General features: G+C 49.4%; 5 protein-coding genes across 5 annotated transcripts; 3 read left to right on the top strand and 2 right to left on the bottom strand.

The window, feature by feature from the left end:
* Positions 1-24: 24 nt before the first annotated feature.
* PHATRDRAFT_47370 (predicted protein) lies at positions 25-7,321 on the top strand (the record flags this gene model as incomplete). The annotated part of the gene is made up of 5 exons (XM_002181689.1): positions 25-1,935; positions 1,956-1,999; positions 2,119-2,978; positions 3,038-5,652; positions 5,726-7,321. The coding sequence occupies 5 exons, from the start codon at positions 25-27 to the stop codon at positions 7,319-7,321; spliced, it is 7,026 nt and encodes a 2,341-aa protein (XP_002181725.1).
* Positions 7,322-8,762: 1,441 nt separating this feature from the next.
* Positions 8,763-9,333, bottom strand: PHATRDRAFT_37562 (predicted protein; the record flags this gene model as incomplete). Its single annotated transcript, XM_002181517.1, has 2 exons — positions 8,763-9,135; positions 9,212-9,333. The coding sequence occupies 2 exons, from the start codon at positions 9,331-9,333 to the stop codon at positions 8,763-8,765; spliced, it is 495 nt and encodes a 164-aa protein (XP_002181553.1).
* A 641-nt stretch (positions 9,334-9,974) lies between these two features.
* Positions 9,975-14,676, top strand: PHATRDRAFT_47369 (predicted protein; the record flags this gene model as incomplete). Its single annotated transcript, XM_002181688.1, has 4 exons — positions 9,975-12,326; positions 12,402-12,908; positions 12,984-13,211; positions 13,273-14,676. 4 exons carry the CDS (start codon positions 9,975-9,977, stop codon positions 14,674-14,676), a joined length of 4,491 nt encoding a protein of 1,496 aa, XP_002181724.1.
* A 917-nt stretch (positions 14,677-15,593) lies between these two features.
* Positions 15,594-16,706, bottom strand: PHATRDRAFT_2037 (predicted protein; the record flags this gene model as incomplete). The annotated part of the gene is made up of 2 exons (XM_002181516.1): positions 15,594-15,950; positions 16,023-16,706. Coding segments are annotated over 2 exons (1,041 nt in total), but the record flags the coding sequence as incomplete, so codon positions are not given.
* An 896-nt stretch (positions 16,707-17,602) lies between these two features.
* On the top strand, positions 17,603-17,942 carry Spc12 (signal peptidase 12 kDa subunit; the record flags this gene model as incomplete). Its single annotated transcript, XM_002181687.1, has 2 exons — positions 17,603-17,752; positions 17,856-17,942. The coding sequence occupies 2 exons, from the start codon at positions 17,603-17,605 to the stop codon at positions 17,940-17,942; spliced, it is 237 nt and encodes a 78-aa protein (XP_002181723.1).
* Positions 17,943-18,393: the final 451 nt, after the last annotated feature.

The following is an 18,393-nucleotide window of genomic DNA, read 5'->3' as shown; positions in this document are numbered from 1 at the left end:
AGTACAAGCAGTGGCGAAATAAGCATGGTTTGGGAAGGAGCGAACGTCCGCCAATCGGTCGAGTCGGTGGAGGATACGAATGCGGTGACTGCCGCCGGTGCCGGCAACAAACGGTACACGAAGGAAACCGTCGAAGCCGCTCTGTCACGTCTGCATACTTCTTACGCCACCGCCATGGAATGTCTGGGTGCCTGGCATCGCGCGGATCAGGCTTTGCGTCGGGGTGATTCTATCGCACAGACCGAGCAACGACCTGGATCACAAGCGGGGACGCTCCGAGATGTGGGTCAAACAACCCGACAATTATTTGAATCGGCACTATTGAGGAATCCGTTAGTAGCTCAACACGCTCCGGCATTCCACGATTACTATTCAAAGGATTATGTTTGGGAAGCTCCACCTACCTTGACTTCAGCGGGTCACCGGGAAACGGTACGACGGGTAGCCTATTTGTCGCTCGTGAACTACGCTGATTTGCTATTGTCGGGATGCGCTTGTCCGATTCCTAGATTGCCTCCACGCACGGGACAGAAGGAACATTTGCTCGACAAGGGAATCACGCAACCGCTTGCCACGTTCCGCGAGGAAAAGCACTGCTGTTGGAATAGACCGCGGAACGATACCGAAACGAGCCCGGTAGGGGATTCGGACACTGAAGATCCAGTCGAAACAACGCGTCGGGCGTTGACGGTCCTCTTGGACGCCACTGCTCTCGATCCTACTGACCCTCTGGTATGGCTCAAGCTTTCCTGTCTTGCTCGACGATTAGGTCGCCTCAAAACAGCAGTAGCCATGAAAGACGACACGCTGTTGCTACCTTACCGACGTTTAGAACGGCACGGATTGGAAATGGCCCGCATCGCTTTGCCTCCAAACGTTCCTCCTAATCGTCTCGTGTTACGGGCCTTGGTGGAATTGGAAGAGGAGGAAACGATATTCTTTACGAACGGTTACGACTCGGGTCCTCTACTCCAAGATGTGATGGAAATCCGCCTCTCCATTCCTCGTTACTCGTGGTCGATTTTGGGTCGGATGCTCATGCGGGTTTGTCGCGAAGGCAATTTATACACTGTCACAGCAACGGCTCCACACACAAATAGTCATCGTCATCGTGGTTTGTCTGGCCCGCTACGCAGTGCGCCTCTGGTCCGGTTGGAACTCTCTCCCTTGTTGGCGGTACCGTCGATGGTATTGGCCGGTATTTGCCAGTTCCTTACACCGGCCGAATTGGCGCGGCTGGAAATGACCTGCCGGGGCTTGTCCTACGCCGTCATCGCGGCGAGGGCAGTTCACGATCACGAACAGGATTTGCGGGCGTCGCGACAGGGAAATCTCAATCCTGCCAAGCTGGCTCCTCTAGGCAGTGGGCAACCAAAACCTGTGGTTGCCGAGACTGCCAGCGACAATCGCTCAACGGAGGTTATTCTTGAGGTTGATCCGAATGGGGACGCCGCAACGACTGACGTAAATCGGAAATCGAGAAAGAAAGATCATCAGACGGAAGAGAAACGAGAGAACCAAAGAGTGTCGAAACGGGTGCGATCACAAATGATAACCTCTGGAAAGAGGGCCGAGCGCAGTAGCCGACGTTCGTCTTTGGAGTATTGCGTGGTTGCGGCCACTATGGACTGCGCCCCCGGCGATTCTAAGTACGATCAGTTGCGGCGAGAAAAGATTGACTGGGACCATTTGCTTGACTTGCCCCCCACTCCATCTGCACTATCTGCATACTGGGCGCGCAGTTTGGCCGATCCTACACCTTTGCGAACTATTTCTTTAGATGTGTTTCCTCGTGACAGGCAAGCTCGAGAACGAATCAGCTCCTCGTCGTTGACGTCTTTTGTGAACGAATGGGGAGGGCTCGACAAGCCAGAGCGCCGTGCAGTGACCCCTTTGGGCCTTCTGTTTGGATTTGTTGCGCATGCGTCATTGCATGTTAATGATATTTTTAATAGCGAAACGGGTGGACCTGTGGTGCTTTCGACGTGCTTGATAGAATGTAAGTACCTTGGGTGATAAGTTGGCAACCAGCCCTTAGCAACACTGACAAGCTTGTGTTTACCATGTGCTATTATAGGTTTTGAATTTATGGTGCGAAGGACACGAACTCTCATTCAGTCTGACTCCGTGCTGGTCGACATGCAATCGAAACGCACCTGGTCGTTTGAATTCAATGAACGTTTTTGCTGTCGACTTGCTTCATGTAGAGCTCCGGCTCAAGCGCTGTGAGCGGGATGATTCGGGGGACACCGAACTTGATGGTGACGCGAGTTTTTTGTCTCGCTCAGTTCCTGTGCTTGTGTCCTTAGTTGATGACCTAGATGAGATATACTCGGGACCGTCTTTTGCGAAGTTGTGGGTGGTCCTTAAAGTGAGGTGTCTCTGGCTTGCGGCGGCCTTCTATATGTGGCGAGGTCGAATTGCGCTTTGCGTCTTCGAGTCGCGCGAAGCGGAAAAAGAAGGGCTTACATTTGTTGCAAAATTGTTAGACCTCATGGTGAAAGCACAGGTTGGGGCAGTGTTGACACCTCACTTAGAATCTCCGACACGAAGTGGACTGCACTGGAGGGAGCTGTCGGTCTCGTCGCTTCGTACGTACCAAAACGAAATCCAAGCGTCCTCTGTTGTGCTTCTAGCTCAAGAGAAATTTTCACAAGCATTATGCAACATTGCTGATGAAGGCGATGCTGTAATTGATCCGATTTCAATAGATTCTCTCGTCGCTATAGGCAATTTGATTCTGGATCGGTATCGGGTACCAGTTGGGTCGTCCGAAGATAAGTACAGCGAGCTTATCACGGACTTCATCTCGTCCACCGGGGCGATGTTAGTGTCCAGTCAATTTAGTGTACATCCCGGAACAGTACAGCAAGACAGTATTGGCTCCGAATGTGACGACCTCCTTCCCGCGAGAAATCCAGCTGCGCGTCAACTAAAGAATATGACCAATCCATCCATTTTGGCCATTTTGAATACATGTCTTCTCCTCGACAAGGACAAGCGTCTCGATGCGACATTCTCTTGATGCGCCTGGTAGCATCAATCCGGAACTCAAAGAAAGCGCTTGTACTCGAGCTGGCCCAATCTCGGTACGACGCATCGAAAGACGGTGAAAGTTTAAGTGAAGATTCCTCCTTGTTTTCCGACATTTCAACGGATAAGAACGAGGAAGGAGAATTTGGGAAACAGCTATTACTCCGTCAATATGCTACAACAGCTACTCTCCTCTTACATAGGATTCGGGAGCTTTTTGTCCTCAGATTGACTGAGCAGCAGAAGGTGCAGTTTTCGAATTCCGAGGAATTTCGTGACACGTTGGCTAGCTCATTTGATATTTGTCGTTCTTACGCATCGACGGCGATTTGGTTCAACGAGTTGTCCGAAGAAACACCTGCAGATTTAAATGTACTTCTTTCCACAATAGCGTTGCTCACGGCTGTACAGAATGCTGGCTTGGTACTCGTTCCAGAGGAGTTGGAACGCAATTACTTTATCGGTCTCGCAAGCATTCTCGAGCAACAGCGCTCCACAATCGCCTCACTTATGGATTGTGAGCTAAGTCGGCAGGAACGAGTCGCTCACCAAAAAGTGGCTAGCCATCGGGCCCGAGTTGCGGGTAGTGTAAGTTTCCATATTGGCCAAATCTTTGCCGCTCATCTGTGTACACCAAGCTCGCGACAACTGGTTGCGTCGTCTTTCTTTGATGAACTTTCAATTCCTTCTTTGGTCATTGCTTCCACGATCGACTCGTTGCTTTGGTTTCGTGATCTTTCTGTGAAAGACGACCATCAATCTCGAGCCGCAGCTTCTTTGCGCAATTTCTGCTTTTCACTTGACCGAGCGAGCAGAGAGACTCTTCTGGTACCGACCGCTCTTGCGATAGTTGGCACAATTGGAGCTCTTGCCTCAACAAAGGATGGGAAACTACTTCCAGCCAAAAAAGAATGCTTGCGCAACACAGATTTGGCAGAGTTCTTCGATTCCGACGACAGTGCTGTTGACTGGTTATCCGATGATTCAGTTGTTGCCGACAAAGTTGGTCACGAGGAACTGCTCCGTTCTATATCCCAGAGCGTACACGCAATCAGTCTTGTGTTCCAGAGCCTGAGCGCTGAAACAATGTTGACGTACAAGGATACCAAAGAATATGCCACTGAACATGGACCGCTCTTGCCCCTTCTGGCGGCACGAGTTTTGAACATGTATGCCGATCGCCTTTTGACTGAATTTTTGGAAGATCCAGAGAAGGGAACGAGCACTCTTTCGTCAGACTTTCCTTTCGGCACGCGCTCTGTTGGAGTTTTGCTTGATTCTGTTCTGTACAAAGTGTACAAATGTTTGCATGGTTTTTCCTTCATTAATATGCGAGACGGAAAGGAGTGTTCTGGGCCAACAATCATCGACTCTAAACAAAGGACTTTTCTACCGGAAGATGCGAAGGCTACTGCTGCATTATACAGCTGTATGATGCGAAGTTACGGGCAGGGAAGGAAATCGCCGCCAAAGTCGGCACTTGAGCTTCTCACGAGAGCGCTTCCTTCGGCAATGGAAAGTGATCTTAGCAGGACGGTCCGTCGATTCGTCTTTTCCACTGCAAACGGAAGAATCGGGGCCAACGACATAGTTTCGATAATTAATCAAGATGGCGAGCGGCGAGCTGACTTTAAGTGTTTCGAGAACTGGCATTGGGAGAAGCTTCACGAAATGGAAGATATCAAAGAAGAGAAGGACGAGCTACTAGCTGTTCGACGTGGAGTTAGTCACTTTCTAGCGCAAGGCCCCCTACCAACCTACCAGGACGGAGCGCCCAACGTGCGAGCTGCTTCGGCAAAAGCTGAAGAAGCTTTGTCGCGAAAATTTAATGCGATTCTTGATGACCTGTGCCACGGCAGTATTGCTGATTGCAAAGGATGGTACAAGGCAGCTCAGTGCCTTCTCGTTAGGTCAGACTTAATTGCCGATCGGCTCGGGTTGTCCAAGGGCTTCGTACGAAGCGACCACTTCAACGTTCCAGAGTGGAAGGGTTTCGTGTACGATACGCTCGCTATAGAGGAACTTCTCAAGCGTCAAAGTGAAGAGGCTTCTATCCATACGAAACACTGGGTCGAATTCTTAGGCCCGGACCTTTCAATTTTTTTACACTACAACTGGTCATCATTTGAGTCTCTCCGAGCCCTCGCAACTGAAATGGAGGCCAGTTTGTCTCACTTTGTGGAGACCGATGACGTGGATACACTCAAGGCTCGGGAAGCATGGGATGAAATTGAGCACCTCTTCAGAACCAAGGATTTTGTTGCTTGGCAGGAAGCTTGGGGAGGATTGTTTGTGTCTTCCCTAAGACAATTGGCGGCAAGATGTATGGCTCTTGGGCTTTACATTCTGAATCAGTCGCTAGGCCATGGCGACCTTGAAAATAAAGTCGTCCTGTCCGAACTCACAGAGTCTCTTGGTATGAGCCTTTACGCAGAATTAATGGGTTCACAGCTCTACGGTTACCCTATGCAGGAGATGCCGCAGGGCCAGAAACGATGTATTGCAACAGCTGCCTTAGCTTGTTTTTCACACTCAGTTCATTTGTCACGCTCAGTAAATCTTGACAAGCCCGCTGACGTGCCTCGTGCAACTTGGGATATCTTGTTTATGATTGGGAAGGTACGACGAAGTTATGTTGTCGACAAAGTTGCCCTTATCTTCCCAACTCAATTAGCCTTTTACCATTTTGCAGTGCAATGAAAAGATTGCTTCGACATACAGAGCCGAGCGCTTTTCCTTTTCGGCAATAGACTTGCTGAATAAGCAAGGCACAAGATTGTACGAGCAACATATGAACAACGCATTTGAATCGTACTCTATTTCATTGTCAGAAGCCAGAGAAATTGAACGAGAAGGGGGACTTATTTTCGAACAAAATGGAGGGAGCGCACATGGTTCGACAGAAGTGCTATATCGATTGCATGCGTCTCGTCTGAAGTGTTTGATAGCCGCTGTTGATCGTAGAGAAGACGAGAGGGCTTCTGCCGAGGAAGAAGCGCTACGATTGACTGAAAAGTATTGGTTCTCTGCCCCCCAACTTGATAGTAGAAGAAGTGACGCCAGAGAAAGAATATGGGCTGTGCTCGCTGACACCGTTTCAGCTTTAGCTCAATGTCGATCAGAGCATTCCTTCTTCCACCGATCAGTGTATCGACACGCTCAGGCACTTATGTGGGCACCCGTACTCAACGATCCAATAAACGAGCGACCAAATGGGAGCTTCGGAGCAGTTCCTGGCACAAAGGCGGTCAAAGTTAGAGGACTCAACTCTGCCACCAATGCTGCAGATAGCGGGGCCGTCGTAATGTCGACTTTGTTTGACAAGAAACGCAGTCAACTGTGTGCCGTGTGGGTTGCAAACGGCTCCGCCTCTTCTTTTCAGAGTATAAATAACTCTGTCCGAAAGTACGACTGTCTACGCGGCAAATACATATCGGCCTATCTGGAGTGTTTAAAGCTTTCAAAAAGGAGATCTGACTTGGAGACTTTCTTGCGATGGACAGCGTCATGCCACCGTGATCTTCCATCTTATTTTGCAGCCAGTGCTTTCGCCCAAGGATCTAGTCCCGTAAAATCACACACACAAGATTCACTGATAGTGAGGACACGGTCCCTCTCGTCTTATCATTTCCTGACTTCAACAAAACGACTAGCGAACACAGCACTAGCAAACGTCATTCTTCAAGAAATATCCGGACCAAGTGATCGGAAGGATCCAGAGACTCAGCTAAAGGCTGCTTATGGGTGCTTCCTTCGACTCAATAGCGACCCTGATGCTTTTATAAAGTGTAAATGGTGGAAATATCACCGCAGTCCATCCGGGATGCGCCCAATAGCAGACGCTCTGATGCATGCTTACAAGAAGATCGCCAAGAGTCAAAGCCCGTCGACTAACCAATCGGATTGGGGGGAAGGCCAAACCTCCGAGACTCTACGCCTCTCTTTAAGGAAATGCAAAGAGCTTTTCCCCTCGGCGACTGGTAGCTTTCTGTCTAGCAAAGCATCAATGAACAAGTCAAAGCGGAAAGTTGACCGAGAAGCCAACGGATCTGGAACCAAGAGAAAAGAACCCGATGGCACCTTTACAGCTTTGCGATCCTTTGTTGTTCCTGTCCCCAAGGGTCTGTCATCCGCCGATACATTTCTAACTTCTATCATTATCGGTTCAACAACCAAAAAATTACGCTTAACTGTACCCGAGGGCGAGCCTGCGACTCTCCGCTTTTCTCTTCGAGTGCCGGTCAGTGACGAGCCTGATTGTGGTGCGGATGCGAGCAGTCATTTGTGAGGGAAACAGCGTAACTGCGAACGACTTTGGATATCAAACGACGGCTTCGTGAGCAACAAGCCAATACAGCAATGGTGTGCGCAAGAAGTGGTCAGTCGTTGACAGGTGGTAGGGGAGATGCTTCTGGTCATCAGATTCTCAATGTGAGACCTGACTCAGTCTACGGTTAAGTTCAGTTTCACCTCATTATCTAAATGAGTTTTGGAAAATAATTGCAATAAGTGTAATATACTGGCATCCATCGAGGTCGTAGTCTAGACTCTTTTGTTTCACCAAGAAAACCAAACACACGCTGTAAAGCCATGAAAGTCTGAACAGACAGCAAAGGGTCATATGATACAATTAACATTTAAACAATCGTGAAATCAATTAGGTAGTCTTCTTTAAAGCGCCTTCCGATCACCAGTTATAACAGTAAATTAATTTTTTCATATTTTCGGAGTCTTAATTGGAATGTTTGAACTCTTTCTATTGGTCATCTTGAGAGACTCCAGGGGTCATTCCTGGCAGCGTGGTAGGTAACGAACTCCGCTGATCGAATGATATTTGACTGTGATAGGCAAACAGTGTGACATACATGGTCCCGGTTCGCCGTTCCCACTCGAACCGTTCTCACAAAAAAAGTCAGCTCGACTCCCACTCTATTAACTGTAAAAGGATATTCTCTTGCATCCTTCGTCCTTTGTATTCATCACAGTACAGTCGATTGAAAATGGTTGTAAAACTGCGCGAACTTTTCACAAGACGAACAATCTCAGAAATACCCATCAATGACGGCTTACCAGTTGGAAGCTCTCTGGCAACCAGAACAATATCGCGTCCCAGCTTCCACGACGCCCTAGAATTCCATACTTCCCACCACAGTTATGCCGCAATTGAATTTGCGCAAGCCCTTCTGAATCGCGATAAGGGCCCCCCACCGGCCCGTTTGGAAGCCATTCAACGACTCCCTCTAGAGCGCGTGTTTCCCTGGCACCGCACCGATGAGAGGTATGTCGCTGACTGCAACGTGTGTTGCGAGCGCCTTGTGCAGGGGTCCGCCGTGACGCGCATGCCATGTGGACATACATTCCACGCTTCCTGTCTCCACACATGGTTGCAACGCCATTGTACCTGTCCGGAATGTCGCTACGAACTAGAAACGGACGATGATTCATTCGAAAGCGGACGGGAGGAGCGCATGAAGAATCGCACCCTACCGATAACAAGCGCTAACTGCGGTTGTCCAAGGACCGGTCCACACACGTGCATCGTTGATGCTACCCTTGACTTTCCGTATTGCGTCGTGGCGCTGTCAGCATAATTGCCGTCGAAAAAGTTTTACTCTTTAAACTGGTTGCAAAGATTCGCCCCCCCCCCACTGTAATGTCGGAGAATAGATTTCTACCATTTAATTGATACATCTCAGTTGGGAATTAAGCTCAACCATCGCTAATTTCGATTAGGCACGATTTACATTACTGTTGGGGGAGAAAGGCTCGCCTTGGACCAAATCCGGTGCTTGCGTTGTTTTCCCCGACGCGTTCATGAGCACGTGGCAGAGAAGGAATCCGGTGGGGACCAAGAGGCACGTCAGAATTAGACACGGTACAACGACGAGAATGTGAAAGGTGATACTATCCTCCCGTTGTCGGCTTTGCGACACCATACTGCGGCCAATCCAGACATCGAGCGCAAACGTAGTGCGTCCACCCGGCCCAGACAACGGCCGGTTCGGTAAACGCAGACTGTCAAAATCGATAAAATCCATCGGTTCCCGACGCTCGACCGCGGACGACCATGCTATGTGCGCCACAACGAGCGTGTACAAGGCACTGTGAAACAACGGTCCGTACAGCGTAATCTATGGCGTATACTTCCATCGGGGGAGTAGAATCAAACACGTCCAACTTAGGATTGCGATAGGATACCAGCGTTTCCCACAAGGCACGGAGCGTGATGGGACTCCCGAAGATCGGATAATCGTTTTTCTCGTCCAGCCGAGCAAGGTCCGCTTCGGTCGTTCTCATCATGAGATCTGTGAAAATTCAAATCGTCTACAATTATGCAAAGTTGACTGGGACAAAAATCGGTATGGCAACCAGTGGGAAACAGGGGTGTTTGGTGGTCGGTTAATGTGATTCAAACCGGGAGCCTGGTCGCCGGTGATTGGTGCGTTCGGACCATGAACTGGCGGTAAAATTGACATTCCAATGTGTGAACTCTACGGCCGTTGCTGGATATTCGTTTCGGAATTTGGTGCGGAGTAGGCGAATTTTATGTTGGTCTTGCCGTACGTATGGAAATAGGAACGGTGTCGAATTCGGGGTGTTCGCAAGTGGAGAGGGTAGGGTTGTAGGGTGGAGGGAAGATTCGGCGCGCCCAAAACAAGCAACGCAGGCCGTGCCCAATGGACATTTCGATCACGAACAAGCGAGTCCCGATCCGGTTCCCAACCAAGTCTGCAACGGTCCCCGTCGATCGATACGGGGAAGAACCATGGCATTTGGAGGAGATTGGACGAGATTGTTCTGTCAGGCTAGTGCGGGACCAATGATTGACTTTTGACACATCGACCTCACTCTTTACTCTACAACTAGAACTTCGCGAGTGCGGGTAGGCGTCATCCACAACAACAGCAGCAACAGTGGCAGTGACAATAGGCAACAAAAGTATGAGTCAAAAGCGTCCCTTGTTGACGACCAACAATCGATTGACGACCCATTCCAAGAATCTGCCGCAAACGGACACCGTCAAACGCTTGAAAGCCTTATTGGACGACACCGCTAACGGCAATGATCGGAAAACCAGGCCAAAAAAGCGACGGGTCGATGCACCAAGCAATACTGTCCGACCGGACAAACTGCCTCGCAGTGCGATGGAAAAGGCCAACGTCAACGCCTGTTCGAGTACCTCCGCCACCCAGGACAACCGCAGCAGGACGTCCGCGACTGCTCCCATTTCTCAACGCTGGTCGTGTCTTTCACGCAAGCTGAAACCGCAGACACCAGGAGTCAATAAGGTTGACGTCTGGGGAGGCCAACCAGCGACATCAACGTCGGTCACCAACAACAAACAGGTTCCCCTTTTTTCGGTACGAAAACCGCCCGTCAAGCCAGTTTGTGTGCATAGCAAGGTCAATGACGCCGTCTCCGTCTGCTTGCATGTCAAACACGACAACCAATCAGTGACTCGTGCCGTCATGGATCCCCCGGTTCTGTCGGCATCCCGAAAGGCCACTGATTCCATTGCGGCAGCCGTTCCCATACTTCGCCGCAAGCTGGGCTTGCAGGTGATTAGGACCAAACAACGCACAGTGATTGGACGAATGAATTCCGAGAAGTCGTACTCTGTTCCATTGATGGAAGGGCCACTTACTATTGAAAAGGCAGCCGCAAGTATCGTCGACAAAACGGCCACCAACAGTAGTTCTTCCACTTTCCACGCGGCGGCATCACCCGCCATCAACCCGTTAGACGCTGTTGGAACGGAAAGAACTAAATCAGCGTCCGGCGACCTCGAACACGATGGTATCAACAACAAGGAGGATCCGAAAGACGACGAATTGGTCCTGGACGACCCAGCGCACTTGAAAGGTCCACACACAACGACATTCAGCAAACCTGATGATCCCAGCATCAGGTCCACTCCCTTGGACTCAAGAGCGACGTCGTCCTTGGCCGCATCCCAGCCAATGCCGCGTCCAACACGAGACGGGTTGACAACGACCACTTTGAAATCCAAACAGCAAAAAGGCGACCAAGGAAATTTCGTCCGCCTAAATTTGCGCAACGGCGCCGGCTCTTGCCGCGGCGCGCTGCCGAAAAAGACTAAATCCAAGGCGGCCTTGCAGTGGGAGCAACGCCGCAAGAACCGGGACGAATTTTACGCCAGCAATCGCGGGGAGCACGACGACACGCAGACGACGCAAAGCTACGCAACCAAGCCTCGCCACGACGCCTCCACCATGACGCAACATTCATCCGGGACGGATCCGCTGGACGACTATATAGATGGAATCTACGATCCGCAGCATCAGAAAGTTGCTGCTGATCACCGCCGTCAAGAAGCCTCCAACGGTCCCGCGATCCCCAATTGTAGCCACGGTCGACCCTGCAAACGCTTGACGGTCAAAAAAGCGTCAGTGAACAAGGGACGCGTCTTCTTCGCTTGCAGTCTTCCTCGCGCCGAACAATGCGACTGCTTCATATGGGCTGATGATACCGTACAGGCTGCACAACAAGCACTGTTAAGAAATCAGTCGTGCTCAGGCTTTGTCGCACGCCAAGTAGCATCGTACATGGAATCAATGAAGATCATGACCGTTCCGGAATTGCAGCGGCTAGCAGCTAGGAAAGGACTAAATTCTACAGGTAAAAAGCAAGCCTTGTTGGCGCGTTTATCAATTTGGGTAAGAGACGAAGTCGCCGTTAGTGTGGCAGAGGAACAATCAAACGAAAAGGCGTCAGTGCCTGTAGATCCAACCGAGCTGGAGAAAGCAACCGGGGTGTATGCAGAGAGTGGCAACTTGGAGTCTGAAACCACTTTGCCCGATAAACCTGACGTGGTTGTTGAAGCAGATTTCAGCACAAAATGCGTCAATGAGGCAGCTCAAAGGGTGCCGAGAGATATGTTGTTGAAAGACTCGCTGAATTTGAAAAACAGCGAAAGCGGGTGTGTCATGCCACTATTGGAACGGCGGCAAGGTCTTCGGCTCCCTGAGATCGTCGACGACGAAGTAAGTTTGGATGAGTCATCTGATGACGAAATGGAATTATGCGAGCCGACGTTGCAACTGCAAAACAGTTCTTCAAATTCGTGTCCTCTTCATCTTGCTCTTAAAGCCATGTTTGGTCACGACAGTTTTCGTGAAAGCCAGGAATGGACTGTACGACGATGTTTGGACAAGAAGCGTACTCTGTTGGTGGCACCAACGGGGTTTGGAAAGTCACTGTGCTACGCTCTGCCGGCGTCTCTCATGAAAGGTGTATGCATAGTGGTTTCTCCGCTTATTTCACTGATTCAAGTAAGTGCTACAACAAATGGAGGGAGTCCTAGAGAGCAGTAAAAAAACTAACCGTGTTCCGACTTTCTCGGTCAGGATCAATTGCGAGTACTGCCCCCGCGGCTACCAGCGGCAACTATGTCCGGAGCAGTGACTTCGGCCAAGCTGGCTGCCACATTGGATGACATTATCCGTGGGCGGATACGGATCCTCTTTGTTTCACCGGAGCGCCTGACAAGTGCTTCCTTTCGGAGACTGTTTCGACCAATTTGGAATACGGACAGAAGAGAGCACGAGCGCAAGTTCCCACCGGTCTCTCTTCTTTGCGTTGATGAAGCACATTGTCTGAGCCAGTGGGCGCATAACTTCCGGCCTTCCTATCTGCGGCTGAAGTCTATGGTGAACATGATTCAACCAGAAAGCGTTCTGGCAATTACCGCAACTGCTGGACCCAAAGTTGTCACCGACATTTGTAGAACACTGAACATTGACAAAAATATGTCGGAAGAAGCTGACAATGGCGTGCGTGTAATGAAGTGCAATCGCGACAACATTGATGTCAGGTGTCTCCTTTTGACATCGCAGACTGAACGGTTGAAAAAGGTACGTTTGGACAAATGTCTCATAAGCAAAAAGGCCGACACCTTATTATTGCTTACATTTTCTGCAATTTTACAGGTCATCAAAATACTGACGCCAAAGAAGAAGAGAACGAGCAATAAGAGTGTAGCACCCGAAGTTTCTGACGATGGCTGTTTGGCCACCGGTAATGTTATTGTTTACGTCTGGCGCCAGCTTGACGCTCAAGCTGTTGCCGAAAATCTCCAAGCTGCAGGCATTGAAGGTGGTATTGTAATTTATCATGGTGGAATGGATGCAAGTGCCAGGTCAAAGGCACAAAGCAAGGTGCGTAGACGTCTCCGGGCTATGTCGCGATCCTTGCACACGCTAACAGTCGTTGTTTTAGTTTATGCGAGGCAAGGCTAGAATTTGCGTTGCTACGGTCGCCTTTGGCCTTGGCATTAATAAAGAAGACGTGACCGGCGTTATTCACATGTATCTGTCAGCATCGCCGGAGCATTACATGCAGGAGATTGGAAGAGCAGGACGCGATGGAAGGTCGGCTGTCGCATTTGCGCTTGTGCTGGAAGACGAGATTCTCGTCCGTCACTCTCTCGCCCATTCAGATCTAATTGCAAAAAGCCAGGTAAAAGCTTTACTATCGTCGTTGATAGGTGAAGTGGAGGACGGGAAGAGACTTCTTCCTGCAGATCGCTCTACAGCAGATCCAATTAGTGTCGGACTCCCCTTACACAAAGCTGTTGTGGAATGCGGAGCCAAGTCCGAAACGGTCGAAACATTGGTATCCCTTCTTGAGCAACGGACATCTGGAGTTCCTCTTCTACAGATAGAAGGAGTATTTTATGACTGCGCCTTTGTTGCGCCCAAACGGCGCTCAATGAAGGACCTTGCCGTGAAAGAGAGCATCGCAGGTGCCATTCTTCGAGTCGCGACATGTACTGAACCGCCAGCTGGAGAAGCAGTCGACCTTTCTATTGAAAGGGAAAAGGCATTCCCAGGCTGTCGAAAGATGGTTGGTTACAGCTACGGTTCGTATGCTTTTTCAGTAGCAAAATGCGCCAACCTTCTTGGACCATCAGCGGAGCCTCGGCATGTCTTTGCTGCCTTGCGGAGACTGGAAAGCAATGGGGAGATCGAGCTTGCTCTGGACAAATCGATCAATAGCCAAGCCCTTAACATTCGTTTGACTCACGAAGGAATGATGACCTTTCGATCAGATAATTGTATCGGCGTGAACGAAATAGTATCCGAACTGTTTAGCAGATTCATCGCAACGGTCGAGCTCTCTACGACCAAGGTGCTTGACATGCACTACATTTTTCAGAAAGTGGGTGCAGTCTCTCAAGTCGGAAGCACCCATTTCCTCGGTGAGAACGAGAAAAAATCTCGCAGCTTAGTCTTGTTCCAGGAGTTAACTCGGAACTACCTCGAGGCAGAAGGCCTAGGTCAATCTTTGAACGACCGGTCGGACGATCAATCCAGCTTTACACAATCGATTCACAAAGCGAAGTTGTGGAGTGACGTGAGAGCCGTGCTGGGTAGTCTGCACGACATGTTAGCCGCTTCTTCGAGGAGACCGCTAGTGGAAATTAATGACCCCCATGCTGCCGACTACGCCGCGCTTTCCACGACGAAATTCCTACACGGTATTGCTCCGGCCACGCTTGCACCTCGTTTACTACGGACCCATCCACTGTTTGGAAGTATGCAAGCTGTGCGATTTACTGTGTTGCACGAAGCAGTATCCGATATTGCCGCGCCACAGACAAAGGGGGATAGTGGCTCGTAAAACGCTAAAAATAGCTCCCTATGGCTTTTGGGTTTATGGATATTGTTGATCTATGGTGTAAAAGTGTCGTCCGAAGTATTGTTGCTGCAATGCTTTATGCCATTGTCCCCTTGCTGATCACTTTCATCTTGAGCAGGGCTTTCAATGTATTCGATTGCGTAGCGAAGAATTTCGGGAGCGTTGCTCGCTTCCGGCTGTGGCACTCGATTTGAAGGCATTACCGACGTATTCGCTGCTTCAGTGGCGCTCTCGCTATTGCGGCCTGCCTGTTTGCCAAACATTTGCAAAGCTGTCAACAGCTTCTTTTTCCGTCTATGTTCGCTGATTTCAGATCCATCATTTACCGGCACACTCTTTACAGCCAACGGCCGCGATACGGGGTAGAGGCGAGGCTCAACCGGATCGTCCACTCGATCAGAAGTCTCTTCTGCGAGAGAAGAAAGTTTCTCGACCGCAGAAATATCTATGGCAGCAGCAAAGCTGGCCCGATTGATGCGTAAACATCGACAAGGACCGCTGCTCACAAAAGCGTCAAAATCGGGTTTATAGCGAGCATCTGAGAGTGCGCCCGATCCCAGCAGACACCATGACGATACATTTGACCTAAAGTTATCGTCGCCGGCTAAGACGGTCACTTTTCCCGATAGAATGAGCGTACAGACATCATTCTCTACACCTTTTTGGTAAAGCAAATCGCTGGGCAAGGTCTCTCCAACTTCTTGGACTGCCGCAGGAAGTAAAGACACATGCGTTTCGGTAACGAGGCGACGTAACTGTTTCTCCGTGAGGGGCGAAACGACCTTGGAATAATTCGTTTTGAGATGAGCCGTCACGGCCCTTACTTCGTCGAAAGAAAGACTCTCATCGACGATCTTGGAGTCCAGTAGACGCAAGCGAGCCCATTTAAAGGTTTCTGTTCGGTCGACTTTTACGGCGTGCGATCCATCGACAAAGGCATCTGTCTCGTCCACAATCTCATCACCTAAAATCTCCTCAACAATGTCTTCCAAAGTAATAATGCCCTTGATCTCGTAAAATGGATCTACACTTGCATCGTTGTTGTTCACGTCTCGGACTAAAGCCATGTGAGATTTGCCTAGCTTGAGCTCGCGCAAGACATCGCCAAGCTTGTCATCAGGCCACACAACGTGTACACCTCGTCCAAAAATTTGGACAAAGTCGGCCACCCTTGTTTCGTCTTCCGGGTCGATGAAGATCAAGTCTTTCACAAATAATAGGCCAATAACGTTGTTCTGGAAGCCAAGAGATAGACGCTAGCAGTTAGCATTTACACGCCCAGCGTCACTCGTATTCGGCAGCTCGCATGGTCCAGTAAAATAACATACCGTTGAAATCTCGTAGACTGGAATTCGAGAATATCCTGTTTTAAAAATTTTCGCAATGGTTTCAAAGCTGAGTTTTTCGTCAACCGACAACATGAAGGTATTGCTGAGTGGCGTCATGACTTCTTTGACGGTCGTATCCTTGTATTTGAGGGCGCCCCTCATGGCAACTGCGGTATCCTGATCCATGGCTTCGTTTTCTACGTGAATCTGTAGCAATTTCATAAGTTCGGCGCTGGAATAGATTGTGGCCAATTCGGCCCCCAGAAGCTTGTCCAACATATAAGCCAATGGGGCCGCAATTGGATAGAAGAGTACAAGAATCACACGAACCAGCGGGACAGTTTTGCTACCAATGAGCAGCGCATAGCGGCTGCAGGCGGCTTGTGGGATGATCTCTCCAAAAATGACGATCAAAAATGTACTGGATAAGAAACCTATCAGACCGCCAGCAATGTCACCCATCATAATGGACAAGAGCGCGTTGACGGCCACGTTTCCTAGTAGCAGTGTACACAACAATAGATTGCCATTTTCTCGTACGGGAAAAATATCGGATGCGTAGCGAGCGTTAGTGACGTCGTCACCGTGCATAACGATCTCGAGGCCCGTCTTGTCTAGACTCATAAGTCCCAGCGTCAAGCCCGAAAAGAGGGCGGAAAGAGAGATAAGCACACCAATGATAATAATTTGAACAACAAAGGGGACACTCGCAAAGGGATTCGTGGATTCTTCTACGGGACAAGGGTAGGTTGCAATACAGCAACTTTCGGTGCATTCGCTACTGTCAACTTGCAAAAAACGAGGGATCAAGGACCTTTCTGGAGAAGCGATCATGCCAACGCTGCTACTCCGTAAGTGGTGATACGTAACAGCTTGCGCTTCTTCGTTGTTCTCGATGACGCTTTCGACAAAAGCGGTTTCCACCGCCAGGAGCAGGAGCCCCATACACCATAGCAAACGACAGCTAAGACATGATACGACGGCAGTTTGATTCGAAAGGTTTGGGGGCTTCATGCAAACTGAGCCGATAACTAAAGCAATACTTTCTACACAATAGGAGGCAAGGCGGATGAAGAATCAGTTTTTTTCGAGAGAATTACTGTAACGCTGCTCGTCTTTGCATTCCGGTCTTCCAGTTTGTTTTCGTCTACTGGAACTCTGTATGGGTCGTGTCGAGTCTTCCGAGTGGAGACACGTCGCTTGACTGTAAGTGACCGCCTGACCGTGAGCTTCACGTTGTTCTGCCTCACAGAAGAGAAGTAGCAGAGACACCTGTTTCAAATAGGTTGAGAGTATACGTGCCTTTGAATTTCGTCGAAACGCCAAAGTACAACGGACAAGCGGCCAAGCCGACATACCGCCACGCGGAGCTCAATATTTCAGCACGATGGGTCCAGACCGCCAAAGCAGTCGCCCCACTCATTGTCACTCCATCAACCGTCGATGGTCGCGGTTGTCGTGCTTGCTACTTTTGACTGTGAGCCCCCTAAAATTGTTCCAGCAAACTTTCATGGTTTACGGAGTGTCTACTCTCTTTGCCTTCTTTCGGTTCTAAGTTCTTTGGATAGAACAGTAGTATAATGGATTACGAAGGCCAACAACTTGCGGAGCTTTTGTTCTACTGGATTATTCTGGCCTTTGGAGCTGTCGGCTGGATCATCGGCTTTTTTCAACAAGACTTTTTGATTGTTTTTCAAGCATGGCTTGTGGGTGTCGTCATTTCCATTATTGTACGTCTTCTTCTCGATTGTGGATGAGAACACAAATATTCTGAAGATCTTTTAACTCACGGGATCTCGCTTTTGTCACACATATACTCACGAACAAATTCAGCTGTGCGTCCCGGACTGGCCATTCTATAACCGACATCCTATTCAATGGCTCGAGTCTGTCCCAGATCGGAGAAGCAAAGTTAATTGAGCTATTTTACATGAAGGAGGGACATGTACAATACTCTTATTTCAGATATTTGGCTTGGTATGCGCACTTTTCGACGGCGATGAGATCTGTTGCCGACGTGGGGGTTGTCACTTCCAATCCAAGCCAAACGCAATGCCTGTTTAACAATACCTAGGTTCACACGATCAGCTAGTCTTATTTTGCAAAGCGTAATTCAACTTAACAGTAAGATGTGACTTATACAGTGCAAGCGAGCCTTTCTAACGGGAGTTCGACCTACCAATAGATGTTAACAGCCTGATTGTGGATAGTGTTGAGGCTCGACAATGGTATTCTAAAACTCGGCCACTTACTCGATAGATGGTGCTTTCTTTTTCGGGATCCCTTTGTATTTTGATTCTTACTTCGAATGTAAAAGGAAGCTATGTTTACACTAACTGTAAATTCTGTAAGCGACCAATCGTTGCACGAA

This window comes from Phaeodactylum tricornutum, chromosome 13, assembly GCF_000150955.2.
Source record: "Phaeodactylum tricornutum CCAP 1055/1 chromosome 13, whole genome shotgun sequence".
Taxonomy (NCBI): Eukaryota; Bacillariophyta; class Bacillariophyceae; order Surirellales; family Neidiaceae; genus Phaeodactylum; species Phaeodactylum tricornutum.
This window is presented reverse-complemented; position numbering and strand designations above follow the sequence as displayed.